The sequence below is a fragment of the Prosopis cineraria genome, unplaced genomic scaffold (assembly GCF_029017545.1).
Source record: "Prosopis cineraria cultivar Desert tree isolate PC_DT_omini unplaced genomic scaffold, ASM2901754v1 PC12, whole genome shotgun sequence".
In the NCBI taxonomy this organism is placed as follows: Eukaryota; Viridiplantae; Streptophyta; class Magnoliopsida; order Fabales; family Fabaceae; genus Prosopis; species Prosopis cineraria.
Window position 1 is genome coordinate 2912655 of NW_026555343.1, and position 22208 is coordinate 2934862.

General features: G+C 35.0%; 1 protein-coding gene and 1 pseudogene across 1 annotated transcript; both read right to left on the minus strand.

Moving 5' to 3' along the window:
• Positions 1 to 2938: 2938 nt before the first annotated feature.
• On the minus strand, positions 2939 to 5099 carry LOC129289664 (L-type lectin-domain containing receptor kinase IV.1-like). Its single transcript, XM_054926472.1, has one exon. It carries the CDS (start codon positions 5097 to 5099, stop codon positions 3084 to 3086), a length of 2016 nt encoding a protein of 671 aa, XP_054782447.1. The 3' UTR covers positions 2939 to 3083.
• Positions 5100 to 9537: 4438 nt separating this feature from the next.
• Positions 9538 to 11581, minus strand: LOC129289465 (L-type lectin-domain containing receptor kinase IV.2-like; annotated as a pseudogene).
• Positions 11582 to 22208: the final 10627 nt, after the last annotated feature.

Consider the following 22208-nt stretch of genomic DNA (forward strand, 5'->3'; position numbering starts at 1 on the left):
GTGGATGAAGTTAAAAGATAAGCTTACATTAAAGAATGTGGCTTTACTAGAAATATGGAAAGGTCTGGGATTAAAATAGTAATATGCACAGGGTCGTGTGCAATTTTCCCCATTTCTTTGAAATTAGTGTGACGACAGTTATTGTTACTGTATGCATGCAGGATGAGTTAACTCCCGCGGATGTAGGCAATTTAGAAGCGAAAAACAAAAGTGTGAAACAGATTCACCTCCCTGTGTTCTTCAGCATTAAGTCTTTTCCTCTGTTTTTTTCTTTTTTCTCCTGTCTCTCCCATGGTGAATTTGCGATGAGTCTGAATTGAGTTTGCACAGTAACTCCGTTCACGTATAGAGATGTATCATCTAGTGCAACTAACAGGCACGCTATTGGACTTTATAAATCTACAGGATCACACACAACGGGCATTCAAATTAATTTGGAGAGGGTGATGATGATATTTGTGATGGAATAAAAAAACTATAAAATCCAGCTTTCACTGCAGAAAACTGGGAGTGAAAAATTGATTTTTGCCTTTTACTTTCCAGCATACAAAAAGTTGTTCTCTTTTTAATATTATGAACGACTCATCTCTTCTACTATTCATTTTCCATGACCTCAATATATAGGAAGGAGTTATGTACAAATTACAAGGCCCATTTTCTTTTTGTTGGGCTAACACATCAGAACCTACTATTTTTTTGGGCCTCACTAGTCCATGCTATTCAAGGAAAGAAAACAACAAAACTGAGATCAGTCATTCCCCCGAGAAATATCTGCTCTCTAAAAATTCGCCGAGAGGACTAGTTCTACCTTGAATTCATGCCTTAAAATATTGAGAGAATGACAAATAAAGATTTTATAAAATTATTAATATTAAATTAAGAGTTTTAGTACTAAAACATGATAGAAAGAGTACTAAAATTTATGAATGTCAGTATTAAAAAGATCATAACTTGATAACAACAACAACAACAACAAGCATTATCTTACTAGTGAGGTTGGTTACATGATTATGTGACGCATTGTGCTCTATTATTTATTAAATTTTTAAAAATATATTAATTAAAAAGTATCGCTCAACAACTTTCAGAAGTGTTCTCTTCGGTCTTCTTTTACCTTTCTTAACAGGGCTCAAGGTCATCTATTCCACTTTCCTCATAGATGCCTCCCGGTTTTTTTTATACATGTCCGAACCACCTCAAACAATTTTTTACCATTTTTTTCAATAAGTGCCACACCTACTTTTTCCCGTATTTGCTCATTTGGAATTTTGTCTCTATGTGTGTATCCATGCATCCATCTCAACATTTTTATCTCTGCTACTCTAACTTTATACTTTTGTTATTCCGTCAAAGCTCAACATTCACTATCATATAAAATTGGTAGTGTATAACAATTCGATAAAACTTTCCATTAAGTTGAAAAATCTTAACTTGACATTAATATTTTAACAATGTCCTTATTTGTCATTCTCCCAAAAATATTTAGTTTTCACGTAATCTCAATTTTTTATTGATATATACAAAATATTCATTTTAGTGTAAATTGATTGAATAAATAAATAAAGATATAAGAGTTAATTAACTGTAGAGCTTATCTAATAACTTGTCAAGTTCGTGACAGACACCCCCATTAGGACTCGAAAATTTCCAATTTAAAAGCAAAACGTGTTGATACATATACATACATATACATACACATGCATGCATGCATGCATGCATATATATATATATATATATATACTTAAAAACAAACAAACAATGTTGATGTAGTTGTGAGATTTGGCTTATAACTTACTGAGATCTAGAGCCAGTTTTTTTAAATTAAACAATAAGTGATTTTTATATAGTTTAAAAATTTTATAAAAAGAAATTTATTCTGCAGAGATATTAAAAAAATATATTTATTTTTTATTACAATAATTAAAAATTTCTTATTAATTAGTTATCTTTAAATTTTATGATATATTTTTTATTTTCATTTTATAAAAATGATTTATTATTTAATTATGTTAAATTTTTTTGATACTTTTATGTATCCTACCTTTTTTAAAACATTATCTTCTATCTATCATATTAGATTATTTTTAAAAACTACTTAAACTATCTTACTAAATAATAAAAAATCTGTTTTTTTCATATTCTGCTTATTTTCAAAAGTTTAAAAAAATATTATTAAAAATTATAAAATATTTTTTTCCAAAAGACATTTTTTATGAATTAAATAAAAAAAATAAAACTTTTTTATTCTTTTAAAGTGTAATCATTGCCTTTTTTTTAAGTGCTCCTATTAATAAATGACTTTATATTTATTATAAGGTGTTTAATAGGGATAAATATGAAAAGATATGATTAGTTTAAAAGTAAATAACTACTTTATTGAAAGGTAAAATTTGATTAAAAATATTTTATATTTTTAAACGGAATGAGTAATTTTTTTTTCATAAAATAAGTTGAAAACAAACGTCCCCCAAATCCCTCATATGCAATGCCCAAAAGATTCTAATTATACATACAACTTATTAGCAAATTGTTCTAGCAAAAAATTAATCAATTGATATGTAATTTTTGACAAGTTTATTTAATATATGTGTTGTTTGATGATTTATTCTTTTTTTAAATAGCAATAACTTTTTATAATAACTGAAAAAACCTAGCATATATTGGCTAAAAAATATACTATATCATGTTCTCCTTCAATTTAAAAATATAAGGTATTTTTTATCGAATCTCATTCTCAGTAAGGTAGTTATTTATTTTCAAACTAACCCTATCTTTTCATATTTACCCTTATTTAATAGGGTGTTTCATCCTAAAATAAATATAAAGTGATTTATTCAATGAGCATACTTTAAAAAAAAAGTAATGATTGTACAATTAAAAATACTTTACATTTATTTAACATTAAATTCTTAAAAAAAGTGTTATATTTTTGTACAGACGGAGTATAATGTTTATGAAATGCATAAAATACAAACAATCAAAAACAAATAATACAGCCAAGATGCGCTCTACGGTCACGCAATTCTAGAGCCATGGCTAGCTGATTTTACATATCAAATGATCACGAGTCCTTTTGTAAGGAATCAACGACCTCCAGAGAGTAAAGACTCGACAACTGAACAATGAGAGACAGATTTATCAAAGTAAGATGGAACGCAGGCAGTGGAATCACAAAAGCCATGAGAGCCAAATGATAACCCTCGAGAAGAATACAAGCTAAAGCAAGACATATCAGGTAAAGGCACTTCCCAGTTCAGATACAGCACCACTTGACGCATGCTTGGCCTCCTCAATGGTTCTGAACTTGAACACAAAAGTCCAAGTTTCAACACCAACTCTACCTCTTCTGCCGAATATTCTCTTCCTAAATTCCCATCCTTTGCTTCAATAATCTCACCCTTACTCCATAACCCATAGACCCAATCTACTAAAATCACTCTCTCTTCCTCACTTTCTCGTTCTATGGGTTTCCTTCCGCACGCAACCTCTAGCAGAAAAGCACCAAAAGCATAAACATCTGACCTTGTCCTGGCCCTCCCTGTTCTTGCCTGCTCTGGTGCCAGATACCCGAAAGTTCCCACCACACGTGTAGCTTGAGGATCACTGCCATGATCGTATAATCTTGCCAGACCAAAATCTCCTAATCTTCCATTTAATTCTGAATCTAGCATGATATTGCTGGCCTTTATGTCTCTGTGAACCACCACTTTTTCACATTCTTCGTGTAGATAGCGTAGCACTAAAGCCACGCCTTTGATGATTTTAAATCTTTGTGCCCAATTCAATATCACGCTGGGTTGGTTATGGATATATTTATCTAAGCTTCCATTTGGCATGTAATCGTAGACCAGAAGAAGCTCACCTCTTCGCCTGCAATATCCCAAAAGAGGTACGAGGTTTCGGTGGCGAAGTCGACCGATGCTCACAATCTCTGCAACGAATTCCCTCACGCCTTGTCGGGATTCATTGGATACTTTCTTCACCGCAACCTCGATTTTCGAACCTGGCATTGTCCCTCTGTACACCTTCCCAAACCCACCACAACCCAAAAGCTCTTTCTCCCCGAATCCTTTTGTGGCAATGTAAAGATCTTTGTATTTGAACCTGTGAGGACCATACTCTTGCTCCCACTCTTCGACAACCTCTGAAAATTTCCTTTTCCTGTACCTGTAATAAAATACAGATGAAATTACAAGAAAAAGTAAACAGTGTGATAGCAGAGACAACCCAATTGACAAAATCACGGATTGTTTTGTTCCTCCAATGATACGTGGTAGCTTTGGGAGTTGGGAGACATCAAGGTTTTGAGCGACCCCATTGAGCTTGAAGCTCCAACCGAGAACATAATGAGAAGTTAAGAGCGACCCCGCCGAAGATGAGAATCCAACATAACTGGAATAGGTTAGGACGTGAGAAAGATCTAGGGACAACTTTAACAATGGAGTTTCAGGCTTTTTAACATTGATTGGAGCTAGGGTGACATTAATTTGCTTGCTGCCTCCATCATAGTCCACCCAAGCCTGCATCGGAAGGCCACTGATAAGGCTCAAATTTTGAAAGTGAGACCCATTAATACAATAACTGGCAGGAGCAGATATGGTTGAATTCAAGCCGTTAATATCAATTCCGACATGATTGTTATCAATATCCCCGAACTCGCTGGTCTGCATGGTGTCGAATTCCGCTGCGAACACATGGTTTGTTGGGTCACCATTGGTGGTTTCATTAAAGAGGCCTATGTACTGGCCGGGACGGGCTCCTGGAAATGCTTTGGTTGGAGAAATTACAAAAGCAATCCCGTGACCACTCACAGCTGGATAAAAAGGTCTAATGGCGAAAACAAAAGTGGTAGAGAAAGAAGAAGTGTTGGTGAAAACAAGTGGACTGGGATAAAATGCATGGCCCACATGCATCTTGGTTTCGTTAGTGAGTTGGAGGAGGCCATTGGAGTTAACAGAAGCATCGCCACCCATGGTTAAATTAGCTGATCGGAATCCATTGAAGACGAAACTTGTATCATCGCCACTCACTAGTACCATTATTGCCGTCGTCATCGCCAACAAAAACAGTACCACCGTCGCCATGAGGTTCGCAGACATATGGGCTATGGCTGCCTCTAGATGATCAATGTCTTCTTTTAAGTTCTCTGCTATTTGTATCTGTTCATAGCCTATAGGTGTAAGGTATAAACACGTTCAGGGTTTCTGCGTTTTCTTGCGACGAACATTGAAGATCATGAAGAATCTTTTGGTCTCGTGCATGGCGTGGCTGGGGTCCAATGGTCGGTGACTAGGGAGACTTCTTGGTTGGTTCTTGCTGGCTTGCTATCTCTCACCATTCAGTGAACGGTCAGAATTTCATCTGAACCAAAGTTAGAATTGTCTGCTTGTATACGTGTCAGTGTCGTATTGTGAAAAACGTTCGGCCATCTTAAAGTTTAATATTAATCCATTTAACCAGTTTTCGTATTGGTCCATCCCTGCTTCATTTTGACCGGGTAGGACCGGACCCGGCCAAGAGACATCCTAAACATTCATAATTATGTAGCGGACTAACGTAGAAAAAGATGGAATTGGATTTAAAATTTCTTTGTGTGGGGACCCTCTCCAAATCACTGAACAAAGTTTGAATTTTCTCTGTTGTTTTTTTTTCAATTCTTTTTCTGGATCATTAAATGTTTTATAAGTCTTGGATGAATCTTATTTTTAAATAATATATAAATACAAAGTTTATTATCACTATAAAATGTAAAATCTATAGCAAGATTAATCATGCATAAGTTATCGATATATTCAATAATTTTTCTAAAGGCATAAAGAGAAAAAGATAATAGAAAAATGAATATCATGTCAATAGAATGTATTAATTCATAAATTATTAATTAGAAACAAAGATCAATTTGAGCGTTTGAGGTCTTTCAAAATTCGAAGCGTCATAGATATAGGGGATATTCTGATAATATATATATATATATATATAGGGGATATAATTAGTGATTCGCTCAATTCCTTTCCTCCACTCTCAATTTCTGAAATGTGAGTCAATTCGAATTGCAATATTTAAGCAATCTTTAATCCCTAAATTATCTCATAAAAAGTCTTAAGAAATTATATTTACATTTTAAATATTAAAAAGTGGCACTTAATAGAGGGGAAGAGAGATTTTAATGGAAAAGATGGGAAGGGAGGTAAGAAGAGAGATTTTATTCTTACCCAATTCAATGAAATTTATAATGGAAACTGGAAAGATCCGGAGGAGAATGATTTTAATACGAGTTTTCGTTTAGTTTTAAAAGAAAGGTTGGTATTCTATAAGAACGTTTTATGAGTCTAGAAAATTTTCTAATTTTGTAAGTTTCAACCCACTTAATTTTTAAAAAAAAACAAATGACAAATAATTAAAATGTATCCTTCTCTTTAGAAACCCCAATCCCCCTTTCAATTTTATTATTCAAACTCCTTCCCTTCATGTTCAAAACACCCAACCAAAAAAAGGGGAAATTATTACATTTAAAAAAAATAATCTTATTTTTAGTAATTCATCTGAAAAACAATATAATACCTCTTTAAAAAAAATTGAAGCCCTCCATTTTATGTAAATTGAAAGTTGACTGTGATTCACTTTTTTTTTTCCCTTTGTAATCTCCCTTTCATATTTCTTCATAGCAACATGTGAAGATGAAAGGATGCTTTTGTCGGATAAATTACAAAAGCCATTCCATGACCAACCAGAGTTCGGTAGATAGAAAGGTCTAATGGCGAAAACGAAGGCGGTAGAGAAAGAACAAGTGTTAGTGAAAACAAATGACCTATATATATGCAGCTTGGCTTCATGAGAGAGTTGTAGGAGGACATTAGAGGACGCAGAACCAAGACCATCTACAGTTAAGTTTGCTGATCGGAATCCATTAAAGACGAAACTTGAATCTTCGCTACTGATCACAACCACCATTACCATCACCACCAAGAAAAGCACCATCATCGCCATGAGGTTCTCAGACATATAGCTCTGTGCCTGTAGATCGATGTCTTCTTTTAAGTTCTCTACTATTTGTATCTGCCAGCTCATAGTTATAGTTTATTAACACATTCAGAGTTTCTGCATTTTTTTTGCGGCGATCATTGAAGATGATGAAGAATCTTTATGCCTCGTGCATGGCGTTGCAGACATTTATGTTAGGAAAAATTTCAGGGAAGATCCCTCGACTAAACTTAATTTTAATCAAAATCTTTAAAATTCTGAAATTTCATTACACATACAAAGGATTGAAATGAAGTTGGTAGGTCTGGCCAAAAAAAAGAAAATGAAGTTGGTAGGGGGTGTCCTCCAATCTTGTGATTCTTTTGGCATGACAATAACTTATTTTTTCGGCCAAAACACGACAATAATTTATGAAGAATTGAATCTTTATGTTAATTAGAAAAATCTCAAAATGACATTAAAAATATAAATAGAAGTGGGAGATATAAAGATGTTATGAACATGCATACATGTGGTGGTGACATTACTTAAAACTAGACTGGATCTCGTGCATAAGAAAATTGTAAGAAGTAATATAGATACCATTTAAGAAATTCCAGTTCATTTAATAATGTTGTCTTGTACATATTCATTTCTTAGGGTGAAAAAAAGGAACTAACATTATATTAATATTTTTAAAAAATTAAACACCTTTTGTTGAGGAATGATAGATTTTCTGGTTATGACTCATGTTACAATTTTGAAAAAAATATTTAATGTGATTAATATTAGATTTACTTGGAATGGCTAGTAGTTGGGTGGGGGCATGTGTGAGAGAAATTAAGTAGAGATTGATGCTTGTCGGATGGGTCCCCTCAACTTGGAGGTTGAATGGAACAAGTCGTCTTCTTCAGCCCAGAAAAGCCCGACTTCCCCACACGCCTTACGCGGGCTCGACGCTCCCATGTCACCTCCCCGTCAACACTCTCCCAGCCAGGCTGTGAGGGGGAGAGGAATGAAAATTAACATAGGATTAAAAACAAAATGAGGTAAGAATTATTTATTTAATCCTACATATTTAATATACTTAAATAATGTCTCCTTATATATTTCTCAAGATACAAACAATAGAATAAAAAAGGAAAAATTTATATACTTAGTATTAGCATTATGTATTTAGTGTGCTTATTTTTAATTTTATCCTTATATATATTTAGTATTATTCTTATTTATTTATAATAAATTCTTATTATTAATTTTATTAACACATTAAAATTATCATGATTTGATTGAATATAAATATATTAAGTATAAGTATATAAGACTAAATATATAAGTCTTACCCATATATTATTTTTCTCTTTAGCAATTCAATTATTTGTTTTTTAAAACACCAGAACTTCAACTATAGTTTGAAGAACTTGATTTGTGATATATAAATTAATTAATAATAAAAAATGTAATAGCTTATTTTGTATGCTATATTATTCATTTAGTAACATTAAAGTTTTTTACCAAAATTTAAAAATTATGAATAATTCTAAAAAATTTATTTAAGAGTGATGTCTAATTAAAACTCTTAAAAATCTTTACCTCGAAAAATAATTCCAAATAGAATCTGCTTTCTCATTGTGTTCGGAATTCGTGCTTCAATATTAATTTCCATTTAACGTTTGACTAGACCTTTTTAAGTTCTATATAATTACGTGATAACCATTTTCTATTACTTCAAAGCTTCCTGACACATTGGATGAGTGGATGACAAGAATTAGATGTATTGGAGCATATCGTTGATACTTCTCAAAGCCTCCACTAAGTTGTTGGTTGTTTATCATTATTTTTTTCCTATTAAACTTTCAAGAAATTTAATAGCTTTGTCAACCATTTGTATACTTCATTTCACAAAAACGACCGTATTCTTTTTTGCTTTCTAAGCCAATATCCCTAAAACAAAATACTTCCTGGCCTCCAAAATTAAAAATCTTATCGTCCTTTCTTTTTCTGTCCCAACAAAAATCCTACAATCTTTTAAGGAATATAATTCTTCAATAACACAAAAAAAAACTATAAAAATATAACAAAAAATAAGAAAAATACACTAATAAATCCTTACACTTTGATTGCATTTTGTTTTTAATCCTTATAGATTTATTTCATTGTTCTCAATCCTTTTGTTTGACCCATTTGCAATGTTAGCCTCTGTATAGTTTTAAAAATGCACACAAGAATTATGAACTGGCATGAACAAAGTTAATTTTGCTTACATGTATTTAATTCCGTTAACACATTTGTTAACATGTGCCTAATCTCACTTTTATCTCCCACATTCTCTCTAAGCAAAATATATATAATAAAAAAAATTTCATTTTCATTTTATTTTTAATCATTTCTGGCTAATTTATTTTCATGCCATCGACATATATTTTTACTATGTTAGCAAAGATGTTAGTATAAATTATTTCCATCAGTATTATCTCATGATTTTTATGTGCATTTTTAAAACCACAGGACAAATATTGCATGTTGAGTGTTGACCGAACTAAAAGGACTAAAAATAATAATATAATTAATGTGCGTGTACCTATTACTGTGTTTCGTAAAAAATATATATACATATGAAAAAAGATAAATCCAAGCATGATGGTACAAAGGTAATGCAACAAGCCGAAGAGTGCATATTCAAGTGAGACTGAGAGCTTGAGTAACTCTTCATAGGAATTCAACGACCTCCAGTGAGGAGCGATTCTTCGGATACTGAAGTGCGAGAGAAGTAGGCATCCACACTAGACGATGGAAAGGTTATTATAATGTCATCTTCAAACTCTCTATCACTCTCAAATGTAAATCCACAGAATGAAGCAGATGACATTAGTGACCACAAATCAGGCAAAGCCACCTCTCTATTCAAATATTGCACAACTTACGCATGCTTGGCCTATACTTGGCCTTGGAATTTGAACACAAAAGCCCCAATTTCAACACTAATTCTACCTCCTCTGTCCTATACTCTGTTTCTAAAATTTGATCCATTGCCTCCATGATTTTACCTTTCTTACATAACCTATAAACCCAATCCACCAAAATCACGCTCTCGCCATCACTTCCTCGCTCTATAGGCCTTCTTCCACATGCAACCTCAAGCAAAAATGCACCGAAAGCAAAAACATCAGATTTTGTCGTGGCTCGTCCTGTTCTTACGTTTTCTGGTGCAAGATATCCCAAAGTCCCCGCCACATGTGTAGTTGTAGGATCAACCCCATGATCATATAGTCTTGCAAGACCGAAGTCCCCCAACCTTCCATTGAACTCTGAATCTAGCATAACATTGCTTGCTTTTACGTCTCTGTGAACCACAACTTGCTCCCATTCTTCATGCAGATAACATAACCCCAGAGCTACCCCTTTGATGATTTTAAATCTTTGCTCCCAATTTAGTGTTACACTAGTCTGGTTATAGAGGTATTTATCTAAGCTTCCATTTGGCATGAAATCATAAACTAAAAGAAGCTCACCCTTGCGCCGACAATATCCCAAGAGAGATACGAGGTTTCGGTGGCGAAGACGACCGATGCTTACAATTTCTGCAACGAATTCTCTCATGCCTTGTTGGGAACTTCCTTTTCTTTTTCATGTAACAAACTACAAATAAAGTCACAAAAACAATTAAACAGAGTGAAAGGATCAGAGGTAACACAACTGGCAAAATCATAGAATTTTTCCTCCCAAGTCGTGGTAGTTTTGGCAGTTTTGAGATGTCAAGGTTTTGAGCCTCCCCCTTGACCTGGAAACTCCAACCAAGAACATAAATTGAAGCTATCAGTGTCCCGGTAGAAGCTGAGAATCCGACATAACTGGGATGGATTAGAATTTGAGAAAGATCTTGGGAAAACGTTAACAATGGAGTTTCGGGCTTGTTAACATTGATTGGAGCTAGGGTTACGTTGATTTGCTTGTTGCCCCATTCATAGTCCACCCAGACCTGCATGGGAAGGCCGCTGGCAAGACTGAGGTTCTGAAACCGAGACCCTTTACCATAATATCCCGCAGGAGTAGAATTGGCGGACTTCAAGCTGTTAATGTCAATTCCGACATGGTTATCATTGATATCACCGTGCTCGCTAGATTGAACGATGTCGAGTTCCACTGCGATCACATGGTTTGTTGGGTCACCGTTGCTGGTTCCATTGAAGATGCCTAGGTATTGAGTGAAAAAAGCACCCGGAAATGCTTTCGTTGGAGAAATTACAAAAGCCATGCCATGACCGCCATTCGAAGTTGGTGGTCTAATGGCGAAAACAAAAGTGGTAGAGAAAGAAGTCGTGTTTGTGAAAACAACTGGAATGGAGTAGAAAGCACTACTCTTTTGTAGCCTGGTTTCATTGGTGAGTTGGAGGAGGCCATTGGAAGTGATCTCAGAAATACCATCCATGGTTAAATTAGCAGATTGGAACCCATTATTAAAGATGAAACTCGTATCTGCACCACTCACTACTTGTGCCATTGTTGTGGCCAACAAAAGCAGGAACGCCATGATAAGCTCCACACACTTTGGCTGTCTCAAAATCAATGTCTTGTTTGTCCTCTACTGTTTATATGTTAATATATACACAACAATCAGAGTTTGTCCGGTTTTTTGTGTGCCAGTCATTGAAGGGGAAGAAAAATATAGGGTGGCATGTTTTTGAAATTTTGATGCATTCTCTAATAAGATTCGTAAGACTGAAATATGTTGGAATGGTCCCGCGCTTGTTGAGGGATGCCATATTTTTCAATGGCGGCTACAGAGAAAAATAAGATCTTAGTTAGCTTGTACCATCATGCAGTCGTATCAATGGAACGTGGTTGTCTATGCAATATATGGCGTCACGCTCAGCCAAGGGTTGGCTTCCCTGCTCCGCAATGGATCCAGGTCTCTCCACTTTTTTTCCTTCCTTTTTCTTTCTACTTTTTCCATCCTCACTGTTTACATTATTTTATTAAATAATTTTTATTATAAATTAATAAAGAATAAGAACTGGGAAAGTGCAGGGAAAATGAGGGAAAAAGGTAGGGAGGCTGAGGTGAGCAATATGTTAAGCACTAAACACGTTCAACTTGTACCTGTTTTAATTAGTTTAATTTTATCTTGTTCATTTTAAAACACGTCTTATCTTGATCGAAAAATAATCGAAATAAAACTTTGCAAGAAATGATAGAAAAATAGTTCGGGATGAAATGGGATACAAGATTGCCTTCGGAACGTCTCGTTTCATCTCAAATATTATATAGATATATATATAGATATATATATATATTATTTTTTATTTTAAAAATATATATTAAATTTATTAATTATGTTAATATAATTTATACTTATATTAATTATGATTTTAATAATTGCTATTCTTATTTAAAATTAAATTTTTTATATTGAAAAGTTTAATGATATAGAATAAGCAGTGATGTTAATATCTTTTTTATAATATATTAATTATATTAATATAATTTATTTTATATCTAATCTATTTAATAACTTTTATTTACATTGTATATCTTACTTTATTTTAAGAAGAGTCACTAGTTTATATATTTCAATTAAAGAAAAAAATAATGACTTGCTGTTGTGCCGGGCTTGTTTGTTATTGTTATTGTTATAGCTTAGAGATCACTTGTAAGTATTATTATGATATATTATGTCTCATGTATACTTAACTTTAAGTTATACATTTGTAGTTGTGATTGATGTGTTTCAATAATTGTTATGATTTATATAGTCATGTTATTTTGGTTTTAAACTTAATAAGTTATATGATTTAAAATTTTAATTAATGAATGTTATTATTTAGGTTTTTCTCTCACATTGTCCGCTTTATCAGGATGGCAGGACGTCCCAGTTCTATCTCGATTCCTAATGAGATAGAACAGGATACGGAATAAAAATTTAGTCTCTTTTTCTGAACGAGATAAGAGTGTCCTGATCCTATCCCGTGAACACCCCTAATAAATGCATGTATAAACGGTACCTCATTTGCCACCTTGATTGGGCAACATGAGGAGAGTAGGAAATCAAACTACACTTTTTCTCTCATTTTAATTTCTCTCGTAACTAAAGGTGTCAATTAAGGCCTAAATGAGGTGGCCCTATAAAGCTTGATTATACCTCAAGGCTTTATTTTGGTCAACCCAGCCTTGGCCCTCAGGGTTGAAGGACCAACTCTTAAGACCTTAACTCTATATTTTTTTTATTTTTAATTTAAAAATCTAAAAATATATATTTAAAATTTCAAAAAAATTATTACACATAACATTAAATATATAAAAAAATTAATTCTAATAAAAAAACACCACAAAAATTAACACCGATAACAATCAAACTTTACTATCATTATTAAACTTTACTATTATCATTAGCAAAATTTTAATAATTTTCATTATCATTAACATCAATATAATTTTATATTTCTTTTTGTGGAGCCTCAATAGTGGCAAAGATATTAAGCTTGTTATATACTTCTTCTTCATCCTTTGAGGGATGAGGGTAGGGTTTTAAAATTAATATAGCATTTTAATTTTTTTAATATTAAAAATTTAAAAAATTATAAAAGAACTTAAAAGGGCTAGCTCTTTATTTTATGGTTTAAAAAGACTGACTTTTTTAAACTTAAATTATCATTTTATACTCTAAAGTAGAGGCTCAATCTTAAATTTTTTTTAGCTGGCTGACATGACAAGCTTGATTGTAATTGATGACTCTACTTATAATAGTTAGTTGACTTCCATATACTTGCATGACATACACCTAAGGCTTCCACATCATTTGTTTAAAATAAAATAAAAATAATACATTTATGGGTAGGATGAGCATCAGCTAATTCAATTCAATGCCAAAATATATATAATTAATTGATTGAATAGTACTAAAAATATAAATTGAATCAAACTAAATAAGGATCAGATCAAAATTTAAAAATTTGATTCATTCAGTTAATTCAGTTTTTGGCCTTCATGTTGAGTTGCCTAAAGTTGGGCTAATTTTGTTATTTTTTACTAAAACTGATAAGGCTTATATATAAATTAAATTTATCATATCATATATTTAGGTCTAAAATTAAGAAGAATAAAATAAAATAAAGTAATTACTAAACTAAATATAATTAATAAATTAATAAAAAATATGTATGTATATATGATAATTTGACCCATTCAATCTATTTAATTTTAAATTTTATCAACCATATCGAATCAATCAATTAAAATGGTTTTAAAACAAACTGAATCAAATTAAAAAAAAATTAAATAGATAAAATCAAATGATAAAAATTCGATGAAATTCTATTCTACTTTCCGTTTTTTATTACAAAATGACAGGACTAATCTTAAAATAGAATTACATTATCTTATCGGACCAAAATAGATCATAACATTCTACTTTCGGTTTTGATTTGGTTTTATTCACCCCCACTTGCGGGTCCCACCTTCATCCTCTTCCTCCCCCACTCCTCGTTCTTCTGCCACCACCAGCCATGTTCTCCTTCTCCTTCTCCTTCTCCACTCCTCTTTAATTGCCACCGTCGCCTTCTTCTTCTTCTTCTTCTTCTTCTTCTAATAAAGGTTTGGCGGGATGACATCATTGGGTTTGCTCCCCTAATCCATCCCCCATCTCTATCTCCCTCCGCGCCGACCATGGTCCATCGTCAGCAACTTTACAGGTGTCCATTCTTCTATATCTAACCGTCAGGTCGTTGCTTTTGCTCCTCTCCACCACCGGCAACTTTACCGGTCTTGGGTTTTGATGGAGGCACGAAGGTCGCCAGTGACAAGGTTTGAAGTTTTTGAAGATCCTCGTCTCCATTTGGGTTGCAAATCAAAGGTTCCAAGGTTCTAGGGTCGAAAGTCTTAGTTCTGGGAATATTGATCGGTGTCTATGAAGCTCCATGCTTTTTGGATTTATTTATTTATTTTATTTGTTGTAAAATATGAATATGAATTCCTTTTACTGGAAATGTTAATTGTCGTACTTGGCTGTGAATCCAAGAGGGAGGGAGTGAAAGATTTAACTGTTCATCAGTGATGAGAGATGAAGATATGGGAGGGAAAGAGGGTCCAAATTCTCTCATGGTCCTCCCCCCCCCCTCTCCTTCCTCATCTCATTGATGCCGTTGAATAATAAAATAAATATTTAAAATTTAATTATTTTTAATCAATAAATTTAATTGTTTTGTAAAATATTCATCATTTAAAAAATAAATAAATATAAAATGTTAAAATTTAACCTGCACAATTTATAATTATATATTTTTATTAAAAAATTATAAATTAAATTTATTTTTTTATTGTAATTATAAATTGTGTGTGTTTAAATTTTATTTGTTTACTTTATCGAGCAGCACTTGATTAAATTAATCGAGAGTGTTATATATCATTTATGGTTTTGAGTTTGAATTTTAAAATATACAATTATATTAAATAAATATATTAAATATATATTTAAGTAAGTTATGAGAGTGTTATTAGTAATCATCTAATTGTGAAGATGAGATGATGACAAAAAAAAAAAAAAAAAAGCACTGAGAGGGATGCCAATGAGATCTTCTTCCGAGGAAAGATGGGCTCAGCTTTTGGTTGAGGGCAAGAAAAGTTGAGGTGCATGCCACCCGAGCATATTAGGATATCGTCAACATCTATGATTTGACAATTCGGGTAATATTATATTATTTTAAAAATTGTTAGGGCAATATTATCCATTCAAACAATTCGAGTTTCTTCTTTTTGTAGGAAATGGTTACTTTTGAAGGGTAAGAAACGAGGGGCTGGTTCAGGTCCATTTCATGATTAAGATAAGATTCTTGAGAAGATTCTTATAGACTCGGTCTTTTGAATTTAATTGGCATCCTCTCTTCAAACTCTAAAGTTGTGATGAATTGGGATAGATGGGTAGTTATATGTGAAATTGGTGTGAATTCTCATGGTGGTTTCGTGGAAATGGAGTTGGGAGACTCTGTACACTAGTACATGTCATGACTCAAAATGATGAAGAGGGGCCCACAATGCACATTTATCCCATTCATTCCAGGCAAGGAATAAAACAAAATTGAGAGACTGACTAAACAAATCAGTCCTCCTTCCACGTTCCACCACCAGAGGCTCAGAATTGAACTCTTTTACGTAATTCATGAATGCTAATCTCAAGTTTTCTCATGCCTTGATTTAAAAATAATTTGTAAGATCGGATGATAAATCATCTCCTTCATTTCTGGGGATATAGTTAAACTTACTGTAACAAGGATTTGTTATATATATATATATATATTAGGTTTGATAAATGCATCTGTTGGGTTAATATCTATCCTTGGTAGATGATGTTAAAAGATAAGCTCACATTAAAGATTGTGGCCTTACCAGAAATATAGAAAGGTTTGGGACTGTAATAGTAATATGCGCAGGGTCGTGAGCAATTTTCCCCATTTGTTTGAAATTAGTGTGACAATAATTATTGTTACTGTATGCATGCAGGATGAGTTAACTCCCGCGGATGTAGGCAATTTAGATGTGAAAACGAAAGAGTGAAACAGATTCACCCTCCCTGTGTTCTTCAGCATTAAGTCTTTTCCTCTTGTTTTTCCCCTTTTTCTCTTCTCTTCCCGTGGCGAATTTGCTTTATTAAAAGAAAAATGGAAAAAGGAAATAAAATAATTTTTTGTTGTTGGATGAAAGAAAAGAATGATTTTATGATCTGTTTGATTCTATTCAAATCTACTTTTTATTGTAATTTTGTTCGTGAACAATAAATATGAAAGATGTCAGAGACGCTGAGTCTCAATTGATAACAAAAAAGGTCCAGAGCTCTCTTACCACAGTTCATTTGGATGTAAAAGATAAAAGGTTTTGGTAGAATAAGTGTTTGATTTTATTGAAATACAAGAAATTACAAGTCTAAACTAAAAAATTAACTGATAAACTAAAGGTTAAAATGTGTAAAATGCGAGTCTTTGATTGAGTGTTAGCTACTTTCTTCTGTGTCTTCGTTTTCTATTTATAGTGTCAAAGTAGTGGTAACCTCTCCCTTAAAGCCTAGCATGTTCTGTCAAAGAATCAGGAATCTCGCAAAATTCATAGCACGGTTTTTATTCTATGCTCTCAATTTTAATAATCAACCCATTTCACCGAGATACTTGGATGTAAAGTTTGTTGATTTTGATATTACTTGAGATCATGTCTTTTCATGCTAATGATCCAATGTTTGTAATTGACGAAATTTTGATATGTTTATTTATTGTGGCTTTTATCGAGCTTTAGGGCTGGCCTTTTTGTTTATATTGGGCCTAACGCTTTAGTTACTTAGCCCAATTAGCCCTGCGATCTATGTGAGCGATGTTTCATATTTTAGCCTAAACAACGCCCCTCGCGTGCTAGTGAAAAAACTGAAACATCGGTTCATTTCTAAACATTTTTTGTTAATATAAACTCATTTCTTTTTCTAGTCACTTCTCTTGTCCTTTCTGCTATTTTTTGACATTCAAGTATTTGCTCCCTCGCTCCAATCTCCCTTTCACTCTCAAATGGCTTCCTCTACTTCTACTCTACCACTGTTGCCACTCCATCTTCCATATCCATTGAAAGTCTACTTAATTCTCTGGCAACTATCCAAAATCCTATTACCCCACTTGGCAAATTTATGGTGGTACGTATTCAGTGGTTGGAATCCTTATTTTTCCCAGATTGGTTCCTCATTCTAATAGTTAGTTTTTCTTTACAGGAGGATTCTTCATTCCATGATTCTGTCGCTTTTTGGTAAGCCTTTTTACTTTTCTTGTTCAGCCTTTCTGTTTTATTGGGGAAATATGCTAATTGTTCTTTGTTTTTTTCTCCAGTACTTCTCCTTGGAGTTTTCAAATCTCTAATAAGAGTGACATTGGGTACCTGACTATATCTCTTGACTTATTTGAAGTGATAGCCCTAACTCAACCAAATCCATGGCCACTGACCTCTGTACGCAACTTGGTCTTGGCCCAGATGACCTCACCTTTCCCCAAGTCATCCTATTAAAAGCTCAGAAACTAGCACCGATCTCCTCGCGCTTGGGTCAACTGGGTGAGGCGCTTGAAGCAGACGTACGCGCTTTAATGGAAGAAAATGGGTCTTTACGACCTGATTGAATTGTCCTTGGCTGATGTCGACATCCTGGTCGATCTTTTGATGGCCCTTTTAAGTTTCTAGGCTTCGGGCTACAATACCTTCATATTTGAGCTCAGCCCCATGTCCTTCACGTTATGGGATGTCTTCATGTACCTGGGGTTGCCCATTATTGGGGAGGAGAACTTCTACGCAATCCCCAACAAGTATGACTCCTTCAACACTCTCCCAACTGATATGGAAAGCAAGATTAGGAGCGTGGGCTCCTATACAAAGATTATAGAGCTGTTCTTTGAGAAGCCAGTCGACGAGCCTGTCACCCCCACAGAGCACCTGGTCTTCATTTGGATCTTGTTGAGCCAATAGATCCTGGCCTTGGGGGAGGGAAGCTCATACAACTATATCTGAGGATTGCCCAGTCTTTTCTTTGTGGCAATTAGATAGCCATGCGGACGATATTTTTGTGCTGCCTCTATGACGGCATGAGGGAGTCGTTGATGAAGAAGCCCTTTAGCAATTTTCATGAGCCCATCTGGTTTCTGAAGCTATGAACAACGGCCTATTTTCCCCCTCTTCGGTGGGAGTCCTTTCCTAATGATTCTCACGCCAACCACTTCTTCACTTGCCTTCTGTGTGGTCATCCGCTAACTAACTTAAAGAACTTCTCCGAGTTCTTAAGTCAACAGAGTTGGTCCTTGGGAAGGACCTTGAAGGCTTTCAACATTATGGACTATCGTCTTCTATTTGGTATAAATATCTGATGGACCAGAAGAATATGCCTGCCAAACTACAAAAGGATGAGGTTTTCCTCTCAGCCATTACTCCTAGAAAAATGTGGCTGCTACACACTGATTTTTCTTCCAAGTCTCTGAAGGTCTACTTAGAGTCATATCATCCTCAACTGGTGGTGGGCTAGTTTGGATTGAACTAATGCATTCCTCAACTGTTGTCCCCCCAGATCAATATGGAGCTACTAGATCGGGAGGCCATTGACCAGATAACCATTCCACATACCACCCAAAGGCAGTGCAAGGTAGAGCTTGTAGATAGAGATGCCTACCTTCGCTTCAATAAATGATGGCCCTAGCGCTTTAGGCACATAATAAAGAGCCATACTAATAAGTATTATCTTATGTGTTTAATTTATCTTCTCTTCTTTTCCCTTATACTAAAGTCTAATTTGTTTTTACTTTTTGTAGGCTGTGATTGGATACAATCTCACACGCTGATGACATTTTTAAGGGAAAATATTAACGCTCTCGCTGAGGATCGTGGTCTAAGGGATGGATCAAGACGACGCATCCTCCCAAGTCTCCATCTCAAAGAAGCTTAAGGCTAAGAAGATTCTCTCCTCAAGTTTCCCAGATAAAGGAGATGGTCTTAACAAGAGGAAGTAAGCTCTATCTCCTTTTCCCAATGCTAAGAGAGGAAAAAGATAATGCCTCATCTGTTCGATCAACCTTCCTCCACTCCTCTTTCAACTGGTCCTACTCCCTAGAAGGGAAAGCGCACGCACAAGCGCCAATGAATAGTGATCATGTTGGCAAAATCTGATGATGGTAGGGTGAGTCCCCTTCAACACGAAGGGATGGAGACCCAGTTTCTAGACCCCTAAGTGGTCGCTTCCTCTACCTCTACTATCCTTGAGTCAATCCCTATGGATCCAATTGAAGTTGCTCAAGATGTAGCCCGGGAGGTGATGGGGCACGCTGAGGATCCAGGGGCTACCATGTCTGCTACGGCCCCAGGTGGTACCGATGGTCTAGAAGACCTCAGGGCTGATGTTAGCTAGGGAGAAGTTTTCACTGCAACCTTAAAGGTCTATTTAGTTCAAGGGGAGGTGAGGGAAGGGGAGGAGGCTCCCCCAATTTGGGAGGGGAGGTTTTGGAGGCCCCTTCCCCTCCCTCCCAACCAAACATACCCTAAGTAGTGAGTTGGAGCTTGAGGCCAATGAAGTTCAAGGTCTTGCTTTTACTGAGGCCCCAAGGATGTTCCTCCTATCATTTCGGTCCCGCCCATCAACTCAATAAGTACTTTAAGATTAGGAGCTCTAGGAGGCCCTTGGAAGGACTTTAGGTGGTGACTGTGGTGAATACAATAGATACCCTGGCTTCTACTCAAGGCATCTCAATACAAGGTCAGATTGACTCCTCCATACTTGCAGGCCATATAGAGAAGACCCTACGATCAGTTGCGTGGTCCGCACGTACCCCTCCACCTTTCACAAGTAAAGACAAAGCACTTATGGACTCAATTCAGGTATTAGCTTATTCTGCTCTTTTCCTTAGTCTTTCTAGTCCATTTCTTTTTCTCTCATCATTAACCTTACTTCTTTTTCTTCAGCTTGCTTCGTCAAAGGCAGTTCCTACTGACGCCTTTCTAGCTTGTATCTGTGTCCCTGAAACGGACGTGGTGTTGGATGCTTGGAGGATGTACAATTTCAACTCAGCCGAGACCCACTCCTCATTCCTGAGAAAAATTATGAGGAGATGATTTGAGCTCTTGAGGCTGTGGAGAAGGTAGTCTTCATGCTTGAGCTTGTACTTCTTCGAGCTTAAGTCCCAACATGCTACAGCATCATCAGTTGGTGTCATAAAGAACTTTCCCTTCTTTCAGACTATTTGAAAAATAATTGGTCTATGAGGAATGAGTACCTTACCACCAAGACCCGGACGACTGTTGCTATTAATTGAGTCCAGGAGATTGCCCTTTATGTGGATCACCTCCGCTATAAGCTAAGGTGGCAGACTTGAAGTGCCAGCTAGCAACGGCTGAAGAGGAACTGGCACAGGCTGAAGCTAAAGACGGTCCAGCTAAGTCCGAACTAAAGATCACGACTAAAGCTCTAGACGACGCACAAGCCATTTTGGATGAAAAGCTTCATTCCATGCTTGAATTCGAGATGGCCCTTAGTCGCCATCAGACAGTATCTGAAGAGTTGAGCTCTACTTTGGTGACGTGGGAGACCATGTATACTATTTGTAAATAATGGGCATATGTACTTTACTCTTCATTCTTATTCTTTATTCTTTAATCTGTACTGTACGTCCCTTGTAACATAATTCATATATAATAAAGAGCAAAATTATTTTTTTATTATTGTGTGCCATTTGTATGCCCTAAGGCCATTCTAGGCCTCGAGTCCTTTATTTCTTTAGACTTTAATATAATGACGACCAATATTTCTTTAAATATTTTTCGTTTATAACTTGTCTGTATGGAGTCTTGTTAATGCTACCTAGCATATACGCCTTTCTTTTAAGTACTTCGTTTATCCTAAACGATCCTTCCCAGTTAGGTGAAAATTTATCAAGCGTCTAGTATTTGAAACTAGGTGGTAATACAAGTTTTCACACGAGCTCGTCCACCTAAAAGTGTTTCCTTTTGGACAATCATGTGATCCAGTGCTTGTAAACAAATTTTATCTAACTGAATTAACTTGTTCATCATAGCCTTGTTGTAGTCCTTAAACAATCTTTCTAGACTTCTCACAACGCATAAAGAAGGGACTGCTATTTCCATAGGCAAAACGGTTTATGCCCATATGTCAACACACACGAGCTCATGCCTGTAGCCTCTCTCCTTAATCTGATATGCCCATAGTGTCTCAGGAAATTATACGTGCCATTCTTTAGGGTTCTCTTTGATTGTCTTCTTTAGAATTTTGAGGATTATCTTATTAGAAGCCTTAGCTTCTTCATTTGCTTGAGGGTGATATGGTGAGGATGTTAATAATATAATCTTACTTTCCTCGACGAAGGCTTTTAAGTCTCTTCCAGTGAACATTGTTCCTTAATCTGTTGTAATTATTTGAGGAATCCCAAACTGAAACACAATTTGCTCACGCACGAAGTTAATGACGTCGTCCTATTTTACCTTCTTCATAGGGCGGCCTCCACCCACTTGTGAAATAATCCATGGCCATTAAGATGAATAAGTGGCCCTTAGATGAGGTCAGATATATCTTCTCTATCACATCCATAGCCCATCCTTAAAAAGGCCATAGTTTGATAATTGGATGCATGTTTGATGCTGGTACTTATTGGGTTAGCCCGTGAGTCTAGCACTTCTTGCGTCTTCTAGCATATTCGATGCAATCTTTAGTCATTGATAGCCAATAATATCCATGCCTATGT